This window comes from Mytilus galloprovincialis, chromosome 10 (assembly GCF_965363235.1).
Source record: "Mytilus galloprovincialis chromosome 10, xbMytGall1.hap1.1, whole genome shotgun sequence".
Taxonomy (NCBI): domain Eukaryota; kingdom Metazoa; phylum Mollusca; class Bivalvia; order Mytilida; family Mytilidae; genus Mytilus; species Mytilus galloprovincialis.
The window spans coordinates 83,007,456-83,026,042 of NC_134847.1; the positions used below are offsets into that span (position 1 = coordinate 83,007,456).

Below are 18,587 nucleotides of genomic sequence, written 5' to 3' on the forward strand. Positions count from 1 at the left end.
GAATTTTAAACGAACATCATATAGACGCTTGTATAATTTTAAAATTTCAAAACAACAATACAATGATACGTCTTTATTAAAAATAATAATTTGCAATATGAAGTGGCACAAAGGTTACAACAACTGCATGGAGATTCATTCACAAGAAACAACACTGACCAATCTAAACTGGTATAACATTCAAATTTGACAACGATAGAGTAATTAAAACAGAGGCTGCCAATTTCAACATCCCAAAAAAAAACAGCAGTTCGTTAATGATTTGAAACTAAGGTTGAATAATTGAACGTCACTGCATACTTATGTATCTTTCCCAAATGAATAGAAACCTGCAGTTTAAACACACATAATTTTAAAAAAAAATCCATAAAACTGTAAGAGTCCAGTAGGGAACCGGAGTTACTGGAAACAAGTGATAGCCGGGAAAGGAGTAATGGCAGCAGAAAAATGAGTGATGTTTGGGAAAATGAGTGACTCTTTCTATGTTTTTTTTTCATTCACACCCTCTGAGGCAACTGTCCTTATCTTTCTTATCAAAAACCTTTCCCGCATAATTCTGATGGCCCTTAACCATCCCTCGTTATGATGGTTAGGTTTTTGGGAGCAGCTTGAACGTGCACAGGTGATCTCAAACGACGACTTTCGGGAAGGTCGAGCTTGCAGGTGTATTCGTTCCGCTGGTCATTTATTGGTTTTTTTTTAATATTAAATTATAAGTTATTAAACAAATACACAAAATTAAAACGTTATTTTGTTTTGTGAATTTTAATGATCAATTCTGTTATTTAAACAATGTTAAGAAGCATGCGAATTATAGTGTGTCTTTCTATGTTGTGATGTTATACTATTGTTTCAGAAAAAGGGAGAAGGTTTGGTACCATTAAAACGTTTAATCCCTTTGCAATTGTTTGCACTTGTCCAAAGTCAAAAATCTGATGTTCATTGGTTGTCGTCTGTTTATGTGGTTCATAAGTGTTTCTGGTTTCGGTTTTTATTCAGATCAGACCGTTGGTTTTGGCGTTGGTATAGTTTTACACTTGAAATATTTGGGATTCTTTATAGCTTGCTGTTCGGTGTGAGCAAATAACTAATTAGTGAAGGCCGTTCATTAGCCTATAATGGTTTACGTTTATAAATTGTTACTTTGATTGGGAGTTGTCTCATTGGCACTCATACCACATCTTCATATATCTAAATAAAAAAGCAATCCTACATGTATAAACCAAAAACGCCATAATTCACCACACATTTGTTTTTAAATCTAAGTTTGCCAAAATAAAATTTAAAAATAATTATAAAATAGAATTATATTTGTTTTCATTTATTTTTCATTCAAATAAGAATGTGCAACCTTTATTTACTTAGTTTTACTTGAGAAAAAAAGTACTTATTGCCGGCGTGTCTTTCTTTATTAACTTCAATTGTGATTTAGTCTATGGTAAGATTTTGTGTTGCACATTTTTAATTCGGAAATCAATCTCACAAATCAGTATGCCAAACGCATATATAGATATTCAAATTATCCACAATGGGTACTAGTTTAGAGTTAATCAAGACTAGATGATAAAATATACATGACATCCACAACATAGAAATACATTTCTAGCCACAGTATAAAACAGATAAGTGGCTGCCAAAATTATTCAGTAAATTTATTTATACCACAGTGAAAAGTGTTTTTTTATTACTATAAATAAAGTAAACTGATTGCCTCATTTGTGTGTAAAACATGAAATAAAATTAATGTAGAAGCTTGTTATATAATCATGTTACATACTTTTATTCGTTTCTGTTCATTAAATGAATTCTTTGCAATTAAAGCAAACATGTTACAGCAATAAGTCGTAGATGAAATGTTGTTTTATTGGCAATCATACCACATTTTATTATATTTATATGTTTATTATTAGAAACAAAAATTTCACGGAACTTATTGGCATGAATATAATGTATCAGTATATGCATCTAGACATGGAAGAGGCCGGTAAAATGTGTGCAATGTCTCATAAAATTCATATTTTTGATTATCCCAAATGGGTAGGAAGGTAGTCCTACCATATCCGAAGCACCCCTGGTATTTTATTGAAAGTATTTAACACCAACAGAATTGTCTAAACGGCACTTGTATCATATACTCTGGGTCTCGTGATTTTTATTTTTTTTTTACATTCCTTCATCTTGTTCATCTAAAATATACTGCTTAAATACAAAAAATGTAAAAGAAAAAATTATTGGCATAAATAAACTCATCATAGATACCAGGACTAAATTTAGTATATACGCCAGACCAGTGACGCTCGAATCCAAAAAAGTTAAAAAGGCCAAATAAAGTACGGAGTTGAAGAGCATTGAGGACCAAAATTCTTAAAAGTTTTGCCAATACAGCTAAGGTAATCTATGCCTGAGGTAGAAAAGCCTTAGTATTTTCTAAAATACCAGTTGCATATTTAAAAAGTAAAAGAAAAAAAATACTGAATTCCAAAGAAAAATTCAAAACGGAAAGTCCCTAATCAAATGGCAAAATCTAAAACTCAAACACATCCAACGAATAGAGAACAACTGTCATATTTCTGACTTGGTAAAGGCATTTTCTTATGTAGAAAATGGTGGAAAGAACCTGAGTAATAGACATTAAATGCAAATAACAAAAGCTGATCTGAAATATTCTATCTTATATACCTTATATACCGTGTACTGTGTTATGGAGCTAGATAAAACCTTACGAGTAAAGTTAACACTTGGCCACCGAACGCTTTATTATTGCAGAGCCTATAGGTGGTCGAGTGGTCTCTCGCGTCGGGCATAGTGCAATGTGAATTCTCTCACATTACACACCACATGAAACACAAAGCGTCGGGCATAGTGCAATGTGAATTCCTTTACATTACACACCACATGAAACACAAAGCGTCGGGCATAGTGCAATGTGAATTATCTTACATTACACACCACATGAAACACAAAGCGTCGGGCATAGTGCAATGTGAATTATCTTACATTACACACCACATGAAACACAAAGCGTCGGGCATAGTGCAATGTGAATTCCTTTACATTACACACAACATGAAACACAAAGCGTCGGGCATAGTGCAATGTGAATTATCTTACATTACACACCACATTAAACACAAAGCATCGGGCATAGTGCAATGTGAATTATCTTACATTACACACCACATGAAACACAAAGCGTCGGGCATAGTGCAATGTGAATTATCTTACATTACACACCACATGAAACACAAAGCGTCGGGCATAGTGCAATGTAAATTATCTTACATTACACACCACATGAAACACAAACAACATGGAAAAAGATTACATTTCTACCTACGCAATACACAAAAAGATATACACTTGTAAAAATATAAAAAAGGAGTAAGGGTCAACCCCTATCAACTAAATATCGAATACTAAATATTACAACTAATGTCCCTTTAAAAATGAAATAAAGATACATTGTCAAGTAAGTGATTAAATCAATCCAAACGTAACTAGAATGCTGTAATTATCATCAACAATTTATGCGTAAAATTAAATGTGTGCACTTACCTACTAGCTGCATGTTTATTTATAATTTGACATAATGATTCATCTAACCACTGTTTTCCATTGACCTACATTTTAACAGAATGAATATCAGTAAATAACTTTGCATGTAGTAGATTTTCTGGAAATACGACTCATGTATACGAACAAGACAAACGACGACATCAAAAAGCAAAATTTATGCTATTTTTTGTCGACCTTAACCCCTCCTTCTCTAAAAGAAATGAACATCAACATATTGTTTATATATATATAAAGAAAGGGGATAACTAATTAGTTTTAATGTTGAATACTAATTATTTTCGACAGAATACTACGTTTTCAATTATTGTTAAATTTGACAATAATTTAACCGGGCTAATTCTGAGAAGAAAAATGAAAAGGTTTCTGCGGTTCCTTGTGTCTTGCTGCTCGTCAGTGTAAATATGTAATGTTGATTGCCAAAAAATAGTTCATTATCAATTTGTTGAATGTCTGGAAGTACCTATCAGCCACGTTTGCCTATTCTCCAGGACCCAACACCTCTGGCCTTTGCTAGTCTAGTATGTTTTTTTATTTTAGTTTCTTGTGCATAATTCGGAGTTTAGTATGACTTCCTTTATCACTGTACTAGTATACATATTTTTAGGGACAAGCTGAAGGACACCTACGGGTGCGGGAATTCTCGCTACATTGAAGACCCATTGGTGGCCTTCGACTGTTGTCTGCTCTATGGTCGGGTTGTTGTCGCTTTGACACATTCACCATTTCCTTTCTCAATTTTATTATTTACATCGTGTTTCTGCAGTACAGAATAGGACAAACTCTATAATACTCAGTGGCTCATATTTAGGTGTGTGCTTCATCAGGAGTCCTGACCCGATCCTTCATGTTGTAAACTACCGATCTAGTCAGTATTTTTTTTCAGTTCCGATGTCTACTATACGCCACCATTGGTGGTTTTAGAAATAACACCCTACATTTCGCATTGCGAAGTAGTTTTTTATCATGTTTTCGTAAAGCTTTATTTATATTTCCTAACGAAAAATGATATTTAGTTGCAAATACTAGTGGTATCTGATTGTCAGATTCTTGTTTAAAGCGGAGTAACTCTAGTCGTTCGATATTGAGAGCCGATTTACAGTTACGAAGTATTTCATGCTCCTTGTATCCCTTTTGCCTAAGATGGCCTTTGAATTTACAAAATGTATGTTTTGAATACTGCGTGTTGCTGTTGTTTCGGTAGGTGCGAATAGCTTCCCCTTTTATAAATCCGGAGAAGATTGTTGGGTTATGCATAGACGTCCTATCTAAATATTGTAACGTATAAGAAGGTTTGGTGTAGCTTTTATATCAAGGATACCGGTGTTCTTAACATGCGTAATATAAATCCCTTTAATACAACAATATGAAATGTTGTTGATATTTTAAATAGGGAAACACTTGGGAAACAAGATGTTCGGTGCATGAATAAATGCCCCCCCCCCCCCCCATAACCAGAGACATGGAAGATTTTTTTGTTAGGTTCACACGATATACATATACATATATAATAAAGATATGCAACACAAATTATTCTGTCTGAACAGTATAAAATGTTAAAATATGGTAACTATATAAATCCGTGGCCAAGTGTCTGCTTTACGCTGAATTTTCTTTAAACTCCCGTTTTTAATGTGCCCGTGTTGCTCAGTCTTTAATTTTCTATTCAAAATTGTACAGGAGAAAACGTTACTTTAAATCACAATGGCATTATTACTTATTAAAACTAAAGTCTTCTATATTGTTTTATTAATTCCCTGTATACATTTCTAACAGTTGAATAAACTGTGATAAAACACATAAGAGACACTCTTCTATTGTAATTTCACTGCATATCCATTCGGAACATTGCAATCATCATTTCCTAAAATCATTATAAAAACAGGTTCCAACACTTGGGAAACATCGAATTTCAAATGTTGAACATACCGACATTCCGATTGAATACATTTCATACTGAGTTGTTGATTGATCAAATCAATAGCCCTTGATTCGTTTAACAAGAAAAAAAATATAAAAACAATACCATAGTGCTCATGGTTTGCTGTTTAAGTCACAATTCCTAGGACAGATGTAAGTTAAAGAACATTATGGTCATATACATTACAAACATATCATGAACAACAGAAATATATGTTAATAGTTCTCCGATCTCACACTATCTGCATTTCTGCAAAGTAAAGTGACTCAGCAAATTGACAAATACATTTTGCTTTTGTTGCATGTCTGTTATTGTCCCCAGCATGTTCAAGTTTTTCATTCATATAGTCCTGGAGGTAGGCACTAGATAAGTTTAACAGGTAATTAGTTACTGTCTCCTGCAACAACAATATAATAAGTTAAACAAATAAACAGTTCTATATAGCTAAACATGAATATGTTAAACAAATACGCATAAAAGTCATTTAAATGTAAAATAAATGCACGCCCGCAAATATTCAAAATAACTGAATACAGTTGTATATATGTGGAACACATATGCAGTTATCGAATGTCAAAAACCATATTCAGTCACATGTGTAAAATAAATCTCATTTTCGCTCATTTGCTTTTGTACGTACCATTTTGTTTTACTTTGTTAATATAGTATTTTGAATGTTTATATTGAATAGGATTAACGCAGGCTTCACTGTTGTAACCCATATTTTCACATTTTAACCGTATTTGTCACAGTGATTCGGTGGTGCCGCGATGCATCATATTCAGGGGTTCGAATTCGTCTGAGGAAGGAACAAAACATTTTCAGATCGAACATTTCTGCGCTTAATTCGAGACGATGTATATTATGTTATATGTATCAAAATTATAAAAAAAATTCTAACAAAACTGGTGTACAGAATCTATTTATCAAAATGTATTATCAAACAATTACAATTCGATTAAAGCACGGGACACTAGGCTATGACATATAGTTTTCGTTAGTCGAGTGACGCCTTTTCTCGTAATCTTGACCTCGGTCTATTACACAATTCTGGATGTATGGTGGCATATAGGAGTACCTTGCAAACACACTACATTGTTTTTAGTTTATAGGTAGTGAATGATGACATCATTGTATATATATAGTAATTACGATATGTTTACTATATATATGTATGTCCATACCTGTACATCACATGTTACTGAATCCTCAATTGTATTATCTAATAGTGCGTCATCGTCAGTGGCATCGTCATTCGTATTAAGAGATACCATTTCACGGTTTTGATTCTCACGGATTCTTTTGTTGTGTAGTTCTGATGCCCAGTGATTCTACAGAAAATAAGTATACGTTTGTCCAGTGCTAAAAATATTTCACAACAAACAGCAGAAATGGGCCAGCCCTCGAAAATCATACCCTACAATTTCTAAATCAGGTTCAATTTGAATAAGAATTTAGAAAGATTTTTTATCGATAATGTCAATATCGAAGTAGCGACTACTGAGCGGATGAAATCCGCGTTGATTGATATTCAACAGCAGGGTTATGAATTCAGTGGGGTAAAGAGTATGCAATACTAACTTTACATATCAATTTAACTATTTGTTTAGGCCCTATCCCTTAGGTCATAGACCAGCAATATTGTTCTGAATTTTTCTACCAACAAGCAAGACATGTCTCTTATCAATAAAGGCAACAGTAGTATACCGCTGTTCAAAACTCATAAATCCATGGACAAAAAACAAAATCGGGATAACAAACTAAAACCGAGGGAAACGCATTAACTATAAGAGGAGAACAACGACGTAACACTAAAATGTAACACACATAGACAAAATCCCACGAGAATAACAAATATAACATATATATATAACATCAAAACCAAATACATGAATTTGGGATAGACAAGTATCAACACATTAATGAAAGCAAAATCTTATGAAAAATATTTGTTGAAATTGAAATATCTTAAATAAAGAGTTGACAAAACAGATTTTAATACTTAGGTGAAATGACAATTTAGAATTCATATTAACACAAAATCTTTTGTTTGCGTATAACGATTTGTAATTTCCTTGAACACTAAGCTTACAAATCGACCAAAAACAATCTAAACTTGTCCCTTTAATATGTGTTTGTTATTAAAAGAAATTAGTGTTTATATGCATATACCAGTACATGCATGTATAATTAAAATCGTGTGATTTAATACAAGATAATATAATTTCAATTTGATATAATCTTTATCAAACAATAGATAATGGTTCACCGGAGAGAAATTCATTTTACTTTTTCTTAACATTGAAATAAAACAACAATTTTCTAACTACCTTTTTTTAAGTATGTGTTTTGTGTAGAAATAAATTGATATCGTTTATACCTGTCTAGTGTTGATGCCGTAGCATTTATATATAAGTTTAAAAATATATATATATATGTATATGTTGTACAATTGAGAATGGAAATGGGGTTTCTGTCAATGAGACAAGAACCTGACCAAAGTGCAGATCGTCGCAAAAACATATAAATGAACTAGAATAAAAAATCATACGAGACTAACAAAAACAAGACGCTCCTGACAAGCGCAAACATGCGGTGGGTAAAACATGTTTTGTAAGATCTCAACCCTCTCTTTTTACCTCTAGCTAATGCAGAATAAAGAAACATAGCAATATGCACAGTAAAACTCAGTTTAAAAGAAACTAAACGAAATGACAATGGTTCATACTTTAACAAAGAACTACTAGCAGTCACTGATATGCCAGCTCCAGACCTAAATTAAACTGAGTGAAAGATTTTGTCTTCATCGTATGACAATCAAATATAATCCCTACCGCTAGGGGTTTAGTATCATACCATCATAAAATATATGAGCAGAACATAACTCGTATCATACCAGCAACTGGTTTTAGAAAAATGTGTTTATTTCCGATGCAAAGACCCCATGAGTGAATCAATATCTATACCAAAATATGCAATCCTAAATGAGCTGCCAACAGTTATGTAACCATATCCCTTCTGAATAAGTCTGTTTAAGGTGAGGTTAGTTTTTAAGGTGAAAGTCGACATGTTCGTGCTTTGTAAATAATATTACCATACAATATTGGATGTTAAATACCTGAACGTATAAGATGTCTGGATGTTGATTTATATTTACAAATGACATCCTTGTACCACTGATAAAATTTAGTAAGTGTTTTGACTACTTAGTGATATCGAAAACGAAAACCCAGGTGTAATAATTTTTCAGTTATTAAAAAATTAACTAAAAGAGTTTGAACATATATATTTACATTCCGACTTTTTAAATCTTTAAGCAGGTAGTTGAATTTTTTGACGACCATGGGACAAAGTAGTATATAGGGTATAAAAATCAAAACTTTTAACAGACTCAAAATCACCAACATAAGCATGCAATTTATCAAGTACTTCCAAATAATTTTTGACACTCTATAAGTAATTAATTTATTTGAACAATTTATTAGATATAAGTTTGTATTTATTTTACTTGTAAGTAGAATATGTAGTGCAGTAGTTGAATAACGTCTAAAACAAGAAACTAATCTATATTTATAAGTATATGTATGAAACAAAATATTTGTACAGAGACAAAGATATTATAAATACTTACTATACAGGATGTCATGTCATAAAAAAGAAAACAAATCTGATGTTATGTTAAGGAAATACTATATATATGTTGTTGTTGTGGTTATTTGTTATTTGTGTTGGAAGGCGGCTTACTTATGACGTAATTGCCCCTTAATTCATTCCTTAATTCTTTTTAGTATTACATTTTTAGTATAATCTATGTGATTTTAGATTTACTGTATTTTGCATGAACCATTACATAAATATTCCTACTTATATATATTTTTAAAGTAATGGAAAAAGTGACCAAGAATAAAATCAACATGGTAAATACAGAAAAATGCGAAATGTTATGTATACTAAAAAAACAGTTGTTTTTATCGGGGAAAATGGGGGAGAGGTATTTCCTTACACAAGATTTTTATAATTTCATCCAAGAACTTCAAATTTCCCAGTCTGAATTTTCATATACAAGCTGCAATATCAAATGATCTGGTGCTATTCGGCAGAGTCTTCCATATTTTTTAATTTTTTTTGAAAAAGTGAGGATTTTTTTCTAATTCTTTTCAGATACTACCATATAAAGTGTTATTCAAATATGATCAGTGATGCAGTACCTTAGCTTTGAATTCAAAGTCGAAATATAATTCAAATTAAACATATGGGCTTCACGTGATTGACGTTTCAACTGAAATTGAAACGTCAGTTTTTTTAACAACGCCTGAATTCAAAATAGACATTTAACCTCGCTATTTTCTGTACTTGCCTATCCCAAGTCAGTAGCCTGTAGTTTAGTGGTTGTCGTTTGTTTATGTGTAACATAATTGATTTTCTTTCCTTTTTGTGCATAAATTAAGCTGTTATAGTTTTCTTGTTTGAATGGTTTACAAATATGTCATTTCGGGTCTTTTTATAGCTGACTTTGCGTTATGGGCTTTGCTCATTGTTGAAGGTCGTACGGTGAACCATATCTGTTTATTTGGAAGGGTAGGCATATCTCATGTGCTCCGAAAGAGTGAGCAGAAGGCTAAACAGATCAAAGTTTTCCAATTAGAATTGACATACATTTAATTTTATCATGCCATGCACTATTTTCGTTTTAGCATATATGTAGACATTATATTTGTGAATATCGAAATACCGAGCGTTTATCTAGACACACCACATTCATAGTAATTAAACAAGAGGCTGTTAGAGAAACAAAAAAAATAATTTATACAGAATAACAAATAAACCATGCTAACCTACCTATCTTAACTTCTTCAAACAATTTACCAAGGAAAATAAAAATAATCCAAAATGTCATTTATCATTAAAAATGTATTTTAAAAATGTTTTAAAAGTTTAGTCATTCCCTTCGTACACAAACGGATGAATTCATCAAAAATGTTTAACGACAAAACCTAAATTCTGAAAATTGTTAGTCACAAAACATATCTGAATTTGCCAAAAAAATCTTCAAAGCGTTTTTATGTAAATGACAATGTTTGGCAGTCGCCCATGCCAACGCACGCTCCACCCACCATCAGCTGACCAACAGTCTGTAGCCCGCCCACCCGCCCACCCGGTCGCCCGCCTGCTCGCTCATTAATCGTAACTTAATTCATGGGGCTTTATAAATTCTACATGTTTTACCGTATAAGGTAAAATGTGATATTCCGATTTCAACAAAAAAAATCCACATGTACAAAATGTACATTCAAACAATATATTTGTCCAAAGAAAGTCATGCATATTGTTGAATTTACTTGTTTTAATCTTCGATAGCCAAGAGTTACGATCCACTCCCCTCCTCTCTACCCTTGGCAGGTTAAGCTAAAATTTGTGATAACAATGTTGCACCATCTAACGGTCGATAAAAATCACACCCATTCCAAATAAACCATATTAATTTTGACCAATAGTAGCACTTAAACTCTCTTAAGTGCGGAGGTAAGAAAACTAGAGGCTCTAAAGAGCCTGTGTCGCTCACCTTGGTATATGTGAATTAAACAAAGGAAGCAGACAGTTCATGAAAAAAATTGTGTTTAGGTGATTGTGATGTGTTTGTACATCTTCCTTTACTGAACATTCTTGCTGCTTACAATTATCTCTATCTATAATGAACTTGTCCGTGTAGTTTCAGTGGAAAATGTTAGTAAAAATTTACAAATTTTATGAAAATTGTTAAAAATTGATTATAAAGGACAATAACTTCTTAGGGGGTCAATTGACCATTTTGGTCATGTTGACTTATTTTTGAGTCTTAAATTGCTGTACATTTTTGCTGTTTACAGTTTATCTCTATCCATAATAATATTCAAGATAATATCCAAAAACAGCAAAATTTCCTTAAAATTACCAATTCAGGGGCAGCAACCCAACAACGGGTTGTCCCATTCATCTTAAAATTTCAGGGCAGATAGATCTTGACCAGATAAACAATTCTACCCCCATGTCAGATTTGCTCTAAATGCTTTGGTTTTTGAGTAATAACCAAAAACTGCATTTAACCTCCATGTTCTATGTTTTGCTGTGGCGGCCATCTTGGTTGGTTGGCCGGGTCAAAAAACACAATTTTTAAACTAGATACATCAATGATGATTGTGGCCAAGTTTGGATTAATTAGGCCTAGTAGTTTCAGAGGAGAAAATTTTTGTAAAAGATCGTGGAGATTTACGAAAAATGGTTAAAAATTGACTATAAAGGGCAATAACTCCTAAAGGGGTCAACTGACCATTTTGGTCACGTTGACTTATTTGTTAATGTTACTTTGCTGAACATTATTGCTGTTAACAGTTTATCTCCATCTATAATAATATTCAAGATAATAACCAAAAACAGTAAAATTTCCTTAAAATTACCAATTTAGGGGCAGCAACCCAACAATGGGTTGTCTGATTCATCTGAAAATTTCAAAGCAGATAGATCTTGACCAGATAAACAATTTTACCCCATGTCAGATTTGCTCTAAATGCTTTGGTTTTTGAGTTATAAGCCAAAAAATGCATTTTACCCCTATGTTCTATTTTTAGCCATGGCGGCCATCTTGGTTGGTTGGCCGGGTCAAAAAACACAAATTTGAAACAAGATACATCAATGATGATTGTGGCCAAGTTTGGGTAAATTTGGCCAAGTAGTTTCAGAGGAGAAGATTTTTGTAAAAGTTAACGACGGACGACGGACGACAGAAGACGGACGACGGACGCCAAGTGATGAGAAAAACTCACTTGGCCCTTCGGGCCCGGTGAGCTAAAAAGGTAGGGTCTAGAGTCTACAAAGTTGGTGAAGTAGGAAACAAAAAGATACGTTGACATTCCAACATTTTTGCAAGAAACATGCATAATAACTTCTTTTAGTTTATTAAAAACATTTAAATTGTTATTTAATATAATTGTCGTATGTTTTTGGTGTAAAGACAATAAGCACGCAATTGAATACCTACATTTGCTACATTTACATGTGATCATGTTATATGTGGTTTTTGATGTTATGCATTCAGTTACGACGTTACGACTGCATCCTATTAAAAACATCACCTAGTATCTCCGAAATTCTATCTCAATCCGCCAAGGATGGAGAGGAGGGGAGTGTATCGTAATCCTTGGCTAGCAAAGATGAAATTTCGATGTTCCGTATATTTTTGTTCAAATCTGTTTTTCCTCGAAGCATGATTGCACATTTTTAACCGTTGTTATCACGGTTTTTTTTTTTTTGATTAAATTATAAACTATCGAAATGAAAATTCTAAAGGTAAGTCATTAATTAGAATGTTGTGCTTGAAAGTAATTTAAGGCCTAACGATTTTATTTAAGAAAAATGCGCAGAGCGCAAAAATAGTACAAGACATACAGTATTTATTTTGGAAGGATATGATGTTGTACAGAAACTGCTTCTCTTCGTGTCTTATTTTTTATTTAAATATTGTTTATCTTAATTAGCTGTAATGATAATGTATATAGTTTTCAGTTTGCATAAATGTCAGATTTCTACCTAAATTAAACTTATTTTCTAATATCTTGCTTACTTGTTTACTGTTTTTACCCGTAAATCTCTTTGTCAATTATATATATTTAATCATGTCTCTGCAAAGGATACAGTGAATGAAGCAGTCAATCTGTGCCTTTTATAAGTGACCATGACCTTATTTGGAAGAAGTCTTCTGTTAATCTCTAGCAAAGTGCGTTTGATCTCACGTCGTCCCTGTGTTAAAAAAGATTAAATATGAAATGCTATTTTAGATACTACAATACAAACTATTTGACCGATATTTCCTTTTAACAAGTTCCATAAAAATAAGAAAATTCCCGAAGGCCATATATAAACCGTACGTTTGAAATTATCATTTATTTTCCTTATACAAAACCAAATGCTACTATAATGTTTTATTACAAACATATGATCTTATTCTTTTCCTTTCTTTTTCTATAACTCTGTCCTAAGAATAACTTGTTTTTCATTTCGGCAGAGATTTACCACATTTCGTATGAAAGAAAAAAACATTGATACTGCATTTATGTCGTGAATGATAATACCATTCAAATACGCTTGACCTGTAGGTCAAATCATAGATTTTGAAAACAATTTCATGTCCTGTTTAAACATTTTTCATCATTTGACACGCATAATGTTTTCTTGAAATTCTGACCAGTAAGTTAAAAAATGAGAGAATTTTCGTGTCTGAACCCCTATTATTTATCCTTTACAAAAGACATTTAAAAAATATTCGGAATATTGATGCATCATTTTAATGTTTGCTGTACACCTTTTAGGATAATATGAATGCTACTGGTCGCAGCCGAATTTTAAAATTCTTAATGATGACGGAGGTTGGTATATGAGAACAAAATCTGATTTCAGTGTCACAGTGACAACTTATTACCCAATATTCCGAACAGCCACACCCAGCCAACCACAGCAATGCTACAGCATGGATTATTAACAAGATAGAAGTTATCACTGTCTGTTTTTCAAAGTTGCCTACGACCCATATTGCAATTCCAAAAGCCAATGAAGGAAGGGCAATGGTTAATACACAGTATATAACAGGCCACCAGATATTTCTGCAATGCCTTCCCAGTACCAGATGTTTAGAGGAAATTATCTTGATGATATCATTATACAGCTCAGAGCTAACCTGTGAAAAGATTCAAATTTAACATTGGATTAGAAACACTACCAGTTTTGTAAATAGTTATGTATACTTTGCTTTTATTAGTATCGATATAAAAACTACATCCCATTTCACACAAGGAAATGATTCCATACCTTTATATCGTTTATCGTTTATCGTTTAATTTTTAGCACAAATAAATGCTTCTCAAATTTAAGATTTTTAACCAATTTAAAATCATATTCTACCACGTTTTCTTTTATTATTTGAAAACCTCCAATCATGCAATGAATGTCCCTCTTTTTTATTTATTCGACACTGAGGACCAATTTGAAACATAACTTCAAAATGATGTAAGAACTTGTGTAAAAATCTTAGCCATAACAGAAATGTTACCCGAAGTTTGGGTTCTGAAAAAATATTTAAGATTTGCCTACCTTCCTCTTATAGGTATATACACATGGAATATATTAAGAATAAAAATAAGCTGAGGCATGTTTGATACGACAGACATATATAGATGTGCTTACCAACAAACTTATAGACAGACAGAGTGACATCATAAAGGCCTAGCCGACTAATTATCCCGTAACGGACAGATTTCATAGCGAATAACCATAACAATTTGCACAATTTGTGCGGTCAGACACATTATCACATTTTGAACAATAAATTATCTTCACGTCTAGGAGTACATTAAAAACTGTTGATGCAAGACAATGTACCATCAGCACGATTAAAAGTTATTTTAGAAAATGTGCACGGAGACGAAGGTGACTTAAAACAAAATCGTTCGCTACCTTCTTTTTATATGGATAGTCGACATATAATGGATAGAAACAAGTGCATATGCATTCACCTCATGATAATAAAGTACAGGTAGTTGATGACGCATATGTTTCCGATGACCGTCCTCATCAATAGTTTTGTTTTACAAATTTTACCTGCATTGGTGGTATACTAAGTGATTCTGGGACATACTTCCATCTAAAAACAGGTCCTCTACAACTGAAATGACTTTTCTCCTCATGCAGAAGATCCAGGTTCCTATTTCTGTTCACTGTAAGTAAAGAAATATTTATCTTTATACAAACAGGATTCAATCAATTTCATTAGATGTATATATATATATATAAAAAAGAAGATGTGGTATGATTGCCAATGAGACAACTGTCCACAAGAGACCAAAATGACACGGACATTAACAACTATAGATCACCGTACGGCCTTCAACAATGAGCAAAGCCCATACCACATAGTCAGCTATAAATTCATTACATAGTATGTGATTGATGTGACTGATAATTTCCTTTCTCAACACAGCACAGTGACATGAAAAATTATCGCTAGAACTTTAGGGCGCACGTGCCCTAAGGGTTTGGACGACTGAAAGCCGAAAGATCCTGTCAACAACTGTGATAGTTCCCTTTTCATAATTCATTATATTACATTCCTATATCTGTTGCTGAAATAGACTCACCAAAATTGTTTCCTTTTGTCGCTTGTTTCATTAAGTTTGAATTGGCCAGTTTACTGATTTCAGTTCACTTCTGGTATTAATTGAAAAGCTTGCCGTTAACTTTTGTAACTATAATAGGCCTTCCCTTGGAATCAAACCCCTACTTGAAGTTTGTATGTGTGACTGACATCAAGACATCGACATATCAGGTTCATAGGGCAATTGGAAACCACACCTCTTTTTTATTTGGCGTAACTTACCTGCACCACGCACCCGATTTAATGACAATTCATGGTTATATTGTTGCCCTGCGAAAGATAAATAAATAATGTAATAAGAAAACTATTTATACAATTCCTTAGTGTCATTTTTAACATTGCCAGACAAGGGCGTGGTTTGGCTAGTCAGGTTCAACCCACAATTTTTTTCTTAAAATGTTCTGTAACAAGTCATGAAAATTGCAGTTGTTATCTAATAGTTCGTTTCTGTGTGTGTTACATTGTCGTTTTGGTTTTTGTTGCACTTCAGTGTTTCTGTTGTTTCGTTGTTTCCCTTTTATAGTTGATGTGTTTCTCTCAGTTTTAGTTGCCGAATTTATTTTCTCTCAATCGATTAATGACTTTCGAACAGCGGTATACAACTGTTGCCTTATTTACTACATGAGGATATTTTGCTTTGGATATGAAACATGATATAGTTTCAGAACTCTTCCCGCCAACTCTGACACCGCACTAGGCAATAAAGCCTTTTAACAGTTGGATCAATATATGCAATACAAAAATACCAACTGTAAATTGTCCTTTCCGGAGATTTTTCGTAATTTTGAAATTCATTGAGAAAAGTCTTCCTCAAATTTTTCAATCATAAACGTATGCACTGATTTTAATTCTTTAGGGGTTGTTGCATCAAATTCAATGGTCTATAAGAATAATTCCATTTGAACGTCCAACTTTAAACCGCGTGATTTTTGAAAATGTTTGCTCTTAACGAACGGTAGCATCAAAATTTGTCATTTGCTAGGGATCTTCAGAATTCTATGTACAACTATGTCCTTTATAGTGACATGGATATCAGCCCTGGCCTACAATATAATTGTTTCCTCCATTTTTTTTTAATTTCTTTTCCCTTCACCTACACTTCAATTTTCTACTCATGTCTATCAAATATTTATATGTTTCAATACCATTAAAAAACATTATCCGTATGTACATTCCAATAGGCATCATTGATTAATGTAACACTTTTTGATATATTGACGAGTATGCAAAAAAGACAAACATTGGTGGACTTCGACTGTTGTCTACTCTGTTGTCGGGTTGTTGTCTCTTTGACACATTCCCCATTTCCATCACAATTTTTTCATGTATTTAAGGTTAAAATAAAAGACTTAATACCTTCTGCTTCAATGGCTAATGCAAGCTTAGGAAGCCAGACGTTCATATCTCCAGTGCCATTTATGTAGGTAAATGGTCTAAGATAGCCAGGTATCTCACATTCCTCTTTTAAGACTGGGATTATGACATTTTCTTTCATTTCAGCTAACAACTTTAATATAGCGAATTCTACTTCATATTGACACCAATAACTCTTACTGTACTCCTCTGTCAAAATAAACATTGTTTTCGCGGAGTTGGACATAGCATATTCTATATTTTCTGTTATTTTCATTCCTGGAATAAAATCCGCTGAATGTTCGAAACATTTAAAGTTATAGTCATTTTGTAAGTGCTGTATTACTGTTCCCACCCACAATCTGTCACTTTCACTGTATGATATAAACACGTGGAACTTCTTTCCATCAGGCAGCTCTTTTCTTTCAACTGAACGTTGCTCGTCTCCCTCAATTACCGTAGCCATATGACAATTGTCTACGCTAAAACGAAAACATTTTATTGTCAATTCTAAAATTATATTTCAGTAACTCTTGATGAAATTGATTCTGTATATTTTCAAGTAGTCTCTTTTGTATTATTATTAAAGCAAGTTCCAAAAGAAGGGCGAAATATACCAGAAAGACATCTAAACTCATTGATTGAAAACAAACTGACAACGCAATGGCTAACAAAATAAAAAACACAACATAGGAAATTAAAGGTTGCATTTTTGTAAATATCGACAATGCAGTTAATTTACCATAGGAAGTCCTTTTACGACTAAAACTGTACCACTATTACTATATCCTAGAATGCACTACTGTTATTTTCAAAGGTTAGAATATAGGTGTGTGGCATATTTTTAACGTTTATATGCATACCCGAACTTCTTAGCGTTTCAACTAACAGTAATCTTCTTAACTACCCCTACCTTGACTGTAGGATGTTAGCAATACAGAACGCGGGCATTTTAAGCTTGGTTGAAAGTATGTAAACTATTGTAGGATGAATTTTTGTAAAAGATTCTATGTCTGGAAAATTTTAAAAGAAAACCCATCTACCTTTTTTCAAAGCCCATTATTTTTTGTTTTCTGTTATATTCCATTATTTTCGCGTTTCTGTATACTATGAGCATACGTATACATATCATACATCAAGTGTATTTGGTATTAACTGTCGATTCTAAGTTTCTACTCCCTGGCGATCACTGCTATATTATATAGAGAGTATCTATATACATTTTGAAATTATAGTAGTATAATCATAGTATACATGCAGATAAACGCGAAAATAACTGTCCTGTCCCCAAGTACTTATGAACATTATGTGTTAGTTCTATTCATGTCCGACTAAAAAGTCGGTCTGATAACGTAAACAATATCCGGAAGCCTTTATGTTTGTTTTTCTACCAAAATAACCCAAACTGAATAATCATAATAATGGATGACAAATGCGACATAGCATGGTACTTATAAGACACAGAGTCATGACGATTAGTTTATTGTGGAAGGAAGAGTAGCGACACACAAAATGCCGTCTTCTCGTTTGTAAGTATAGATGCATATGTATATTAACTGG

General features: G+C 32.9%; 2 protein-coding genes across 6 annotated transcripts in view; both read right to left on the reverse strand.

Annotated features, from left to right (window-relative positions):
- The window catches only part of LOC143048596 (uncharacterized), a 38,398-nt gene extending 34,706 nt beyond the window's left edge, over positions 1 to 3,692 (reverse strand). For 2 of the 4 annotated variants that reach the window (XM_076222374.1, XM_076222372.1), the window contains exon 1: positions 3,556 to 3,676. The gene's annotated coding sequence lies outside the window, so the exon portion shown is untranslated. Of the gene's footprint in view, positions 1 to 3,555 lie in introns of all 4 variants that reach the window. The other 2 variants (XM_076222373.1, XM_076222375.1) reach the window with 2 other exon arrangements.
- A 1,613-nt stretch (positions 3,693 to 5,305) lies between these two features.
- LOC143048597 (uncharacterized) lies at positions 5,306 to 17,882 on the reverse strand. 2 transcript variants are annotated; one of them, XM_076222376.1, is made up of 8 exons: positions 17,031 to 17,882; positions 15,897 to 15,944; positions 15,122 to 15,237; positions 13,947 to 14,201; positions 13,163 to 13,267; positions 9,126 to 9,161; positions 6,679 to 6,825; positions 5,306 to 5,891 (listed from the first exon to the last, which is right to left on the reverse strand). In XM_076222376.1, exons 1-8 carry the CDS (start codon positions 17,491 to 17,493, stop codon positions 5,727 to 5,729), a joined length of 1,335 nt encoding a protein of 444 aa, XP_076078491.1. In that variant the 5' UTR covers positions 17,494 to 17,882; the 3' UTR covers positions 5,306 to 5,726. The 2 variants fall into 2 exon arrangements, with proteins under 2 accessions (XP_076078491.1, XP_076078492.1); XM_076222377.1 differs by lacking the exon at positions 13,947 to 14,201 and having other exon boundaries at positions 17,031 to 17,873.
- Between the last annotated feature and the right edge of the window lie 705 nt (positions 17,883 to 18,587).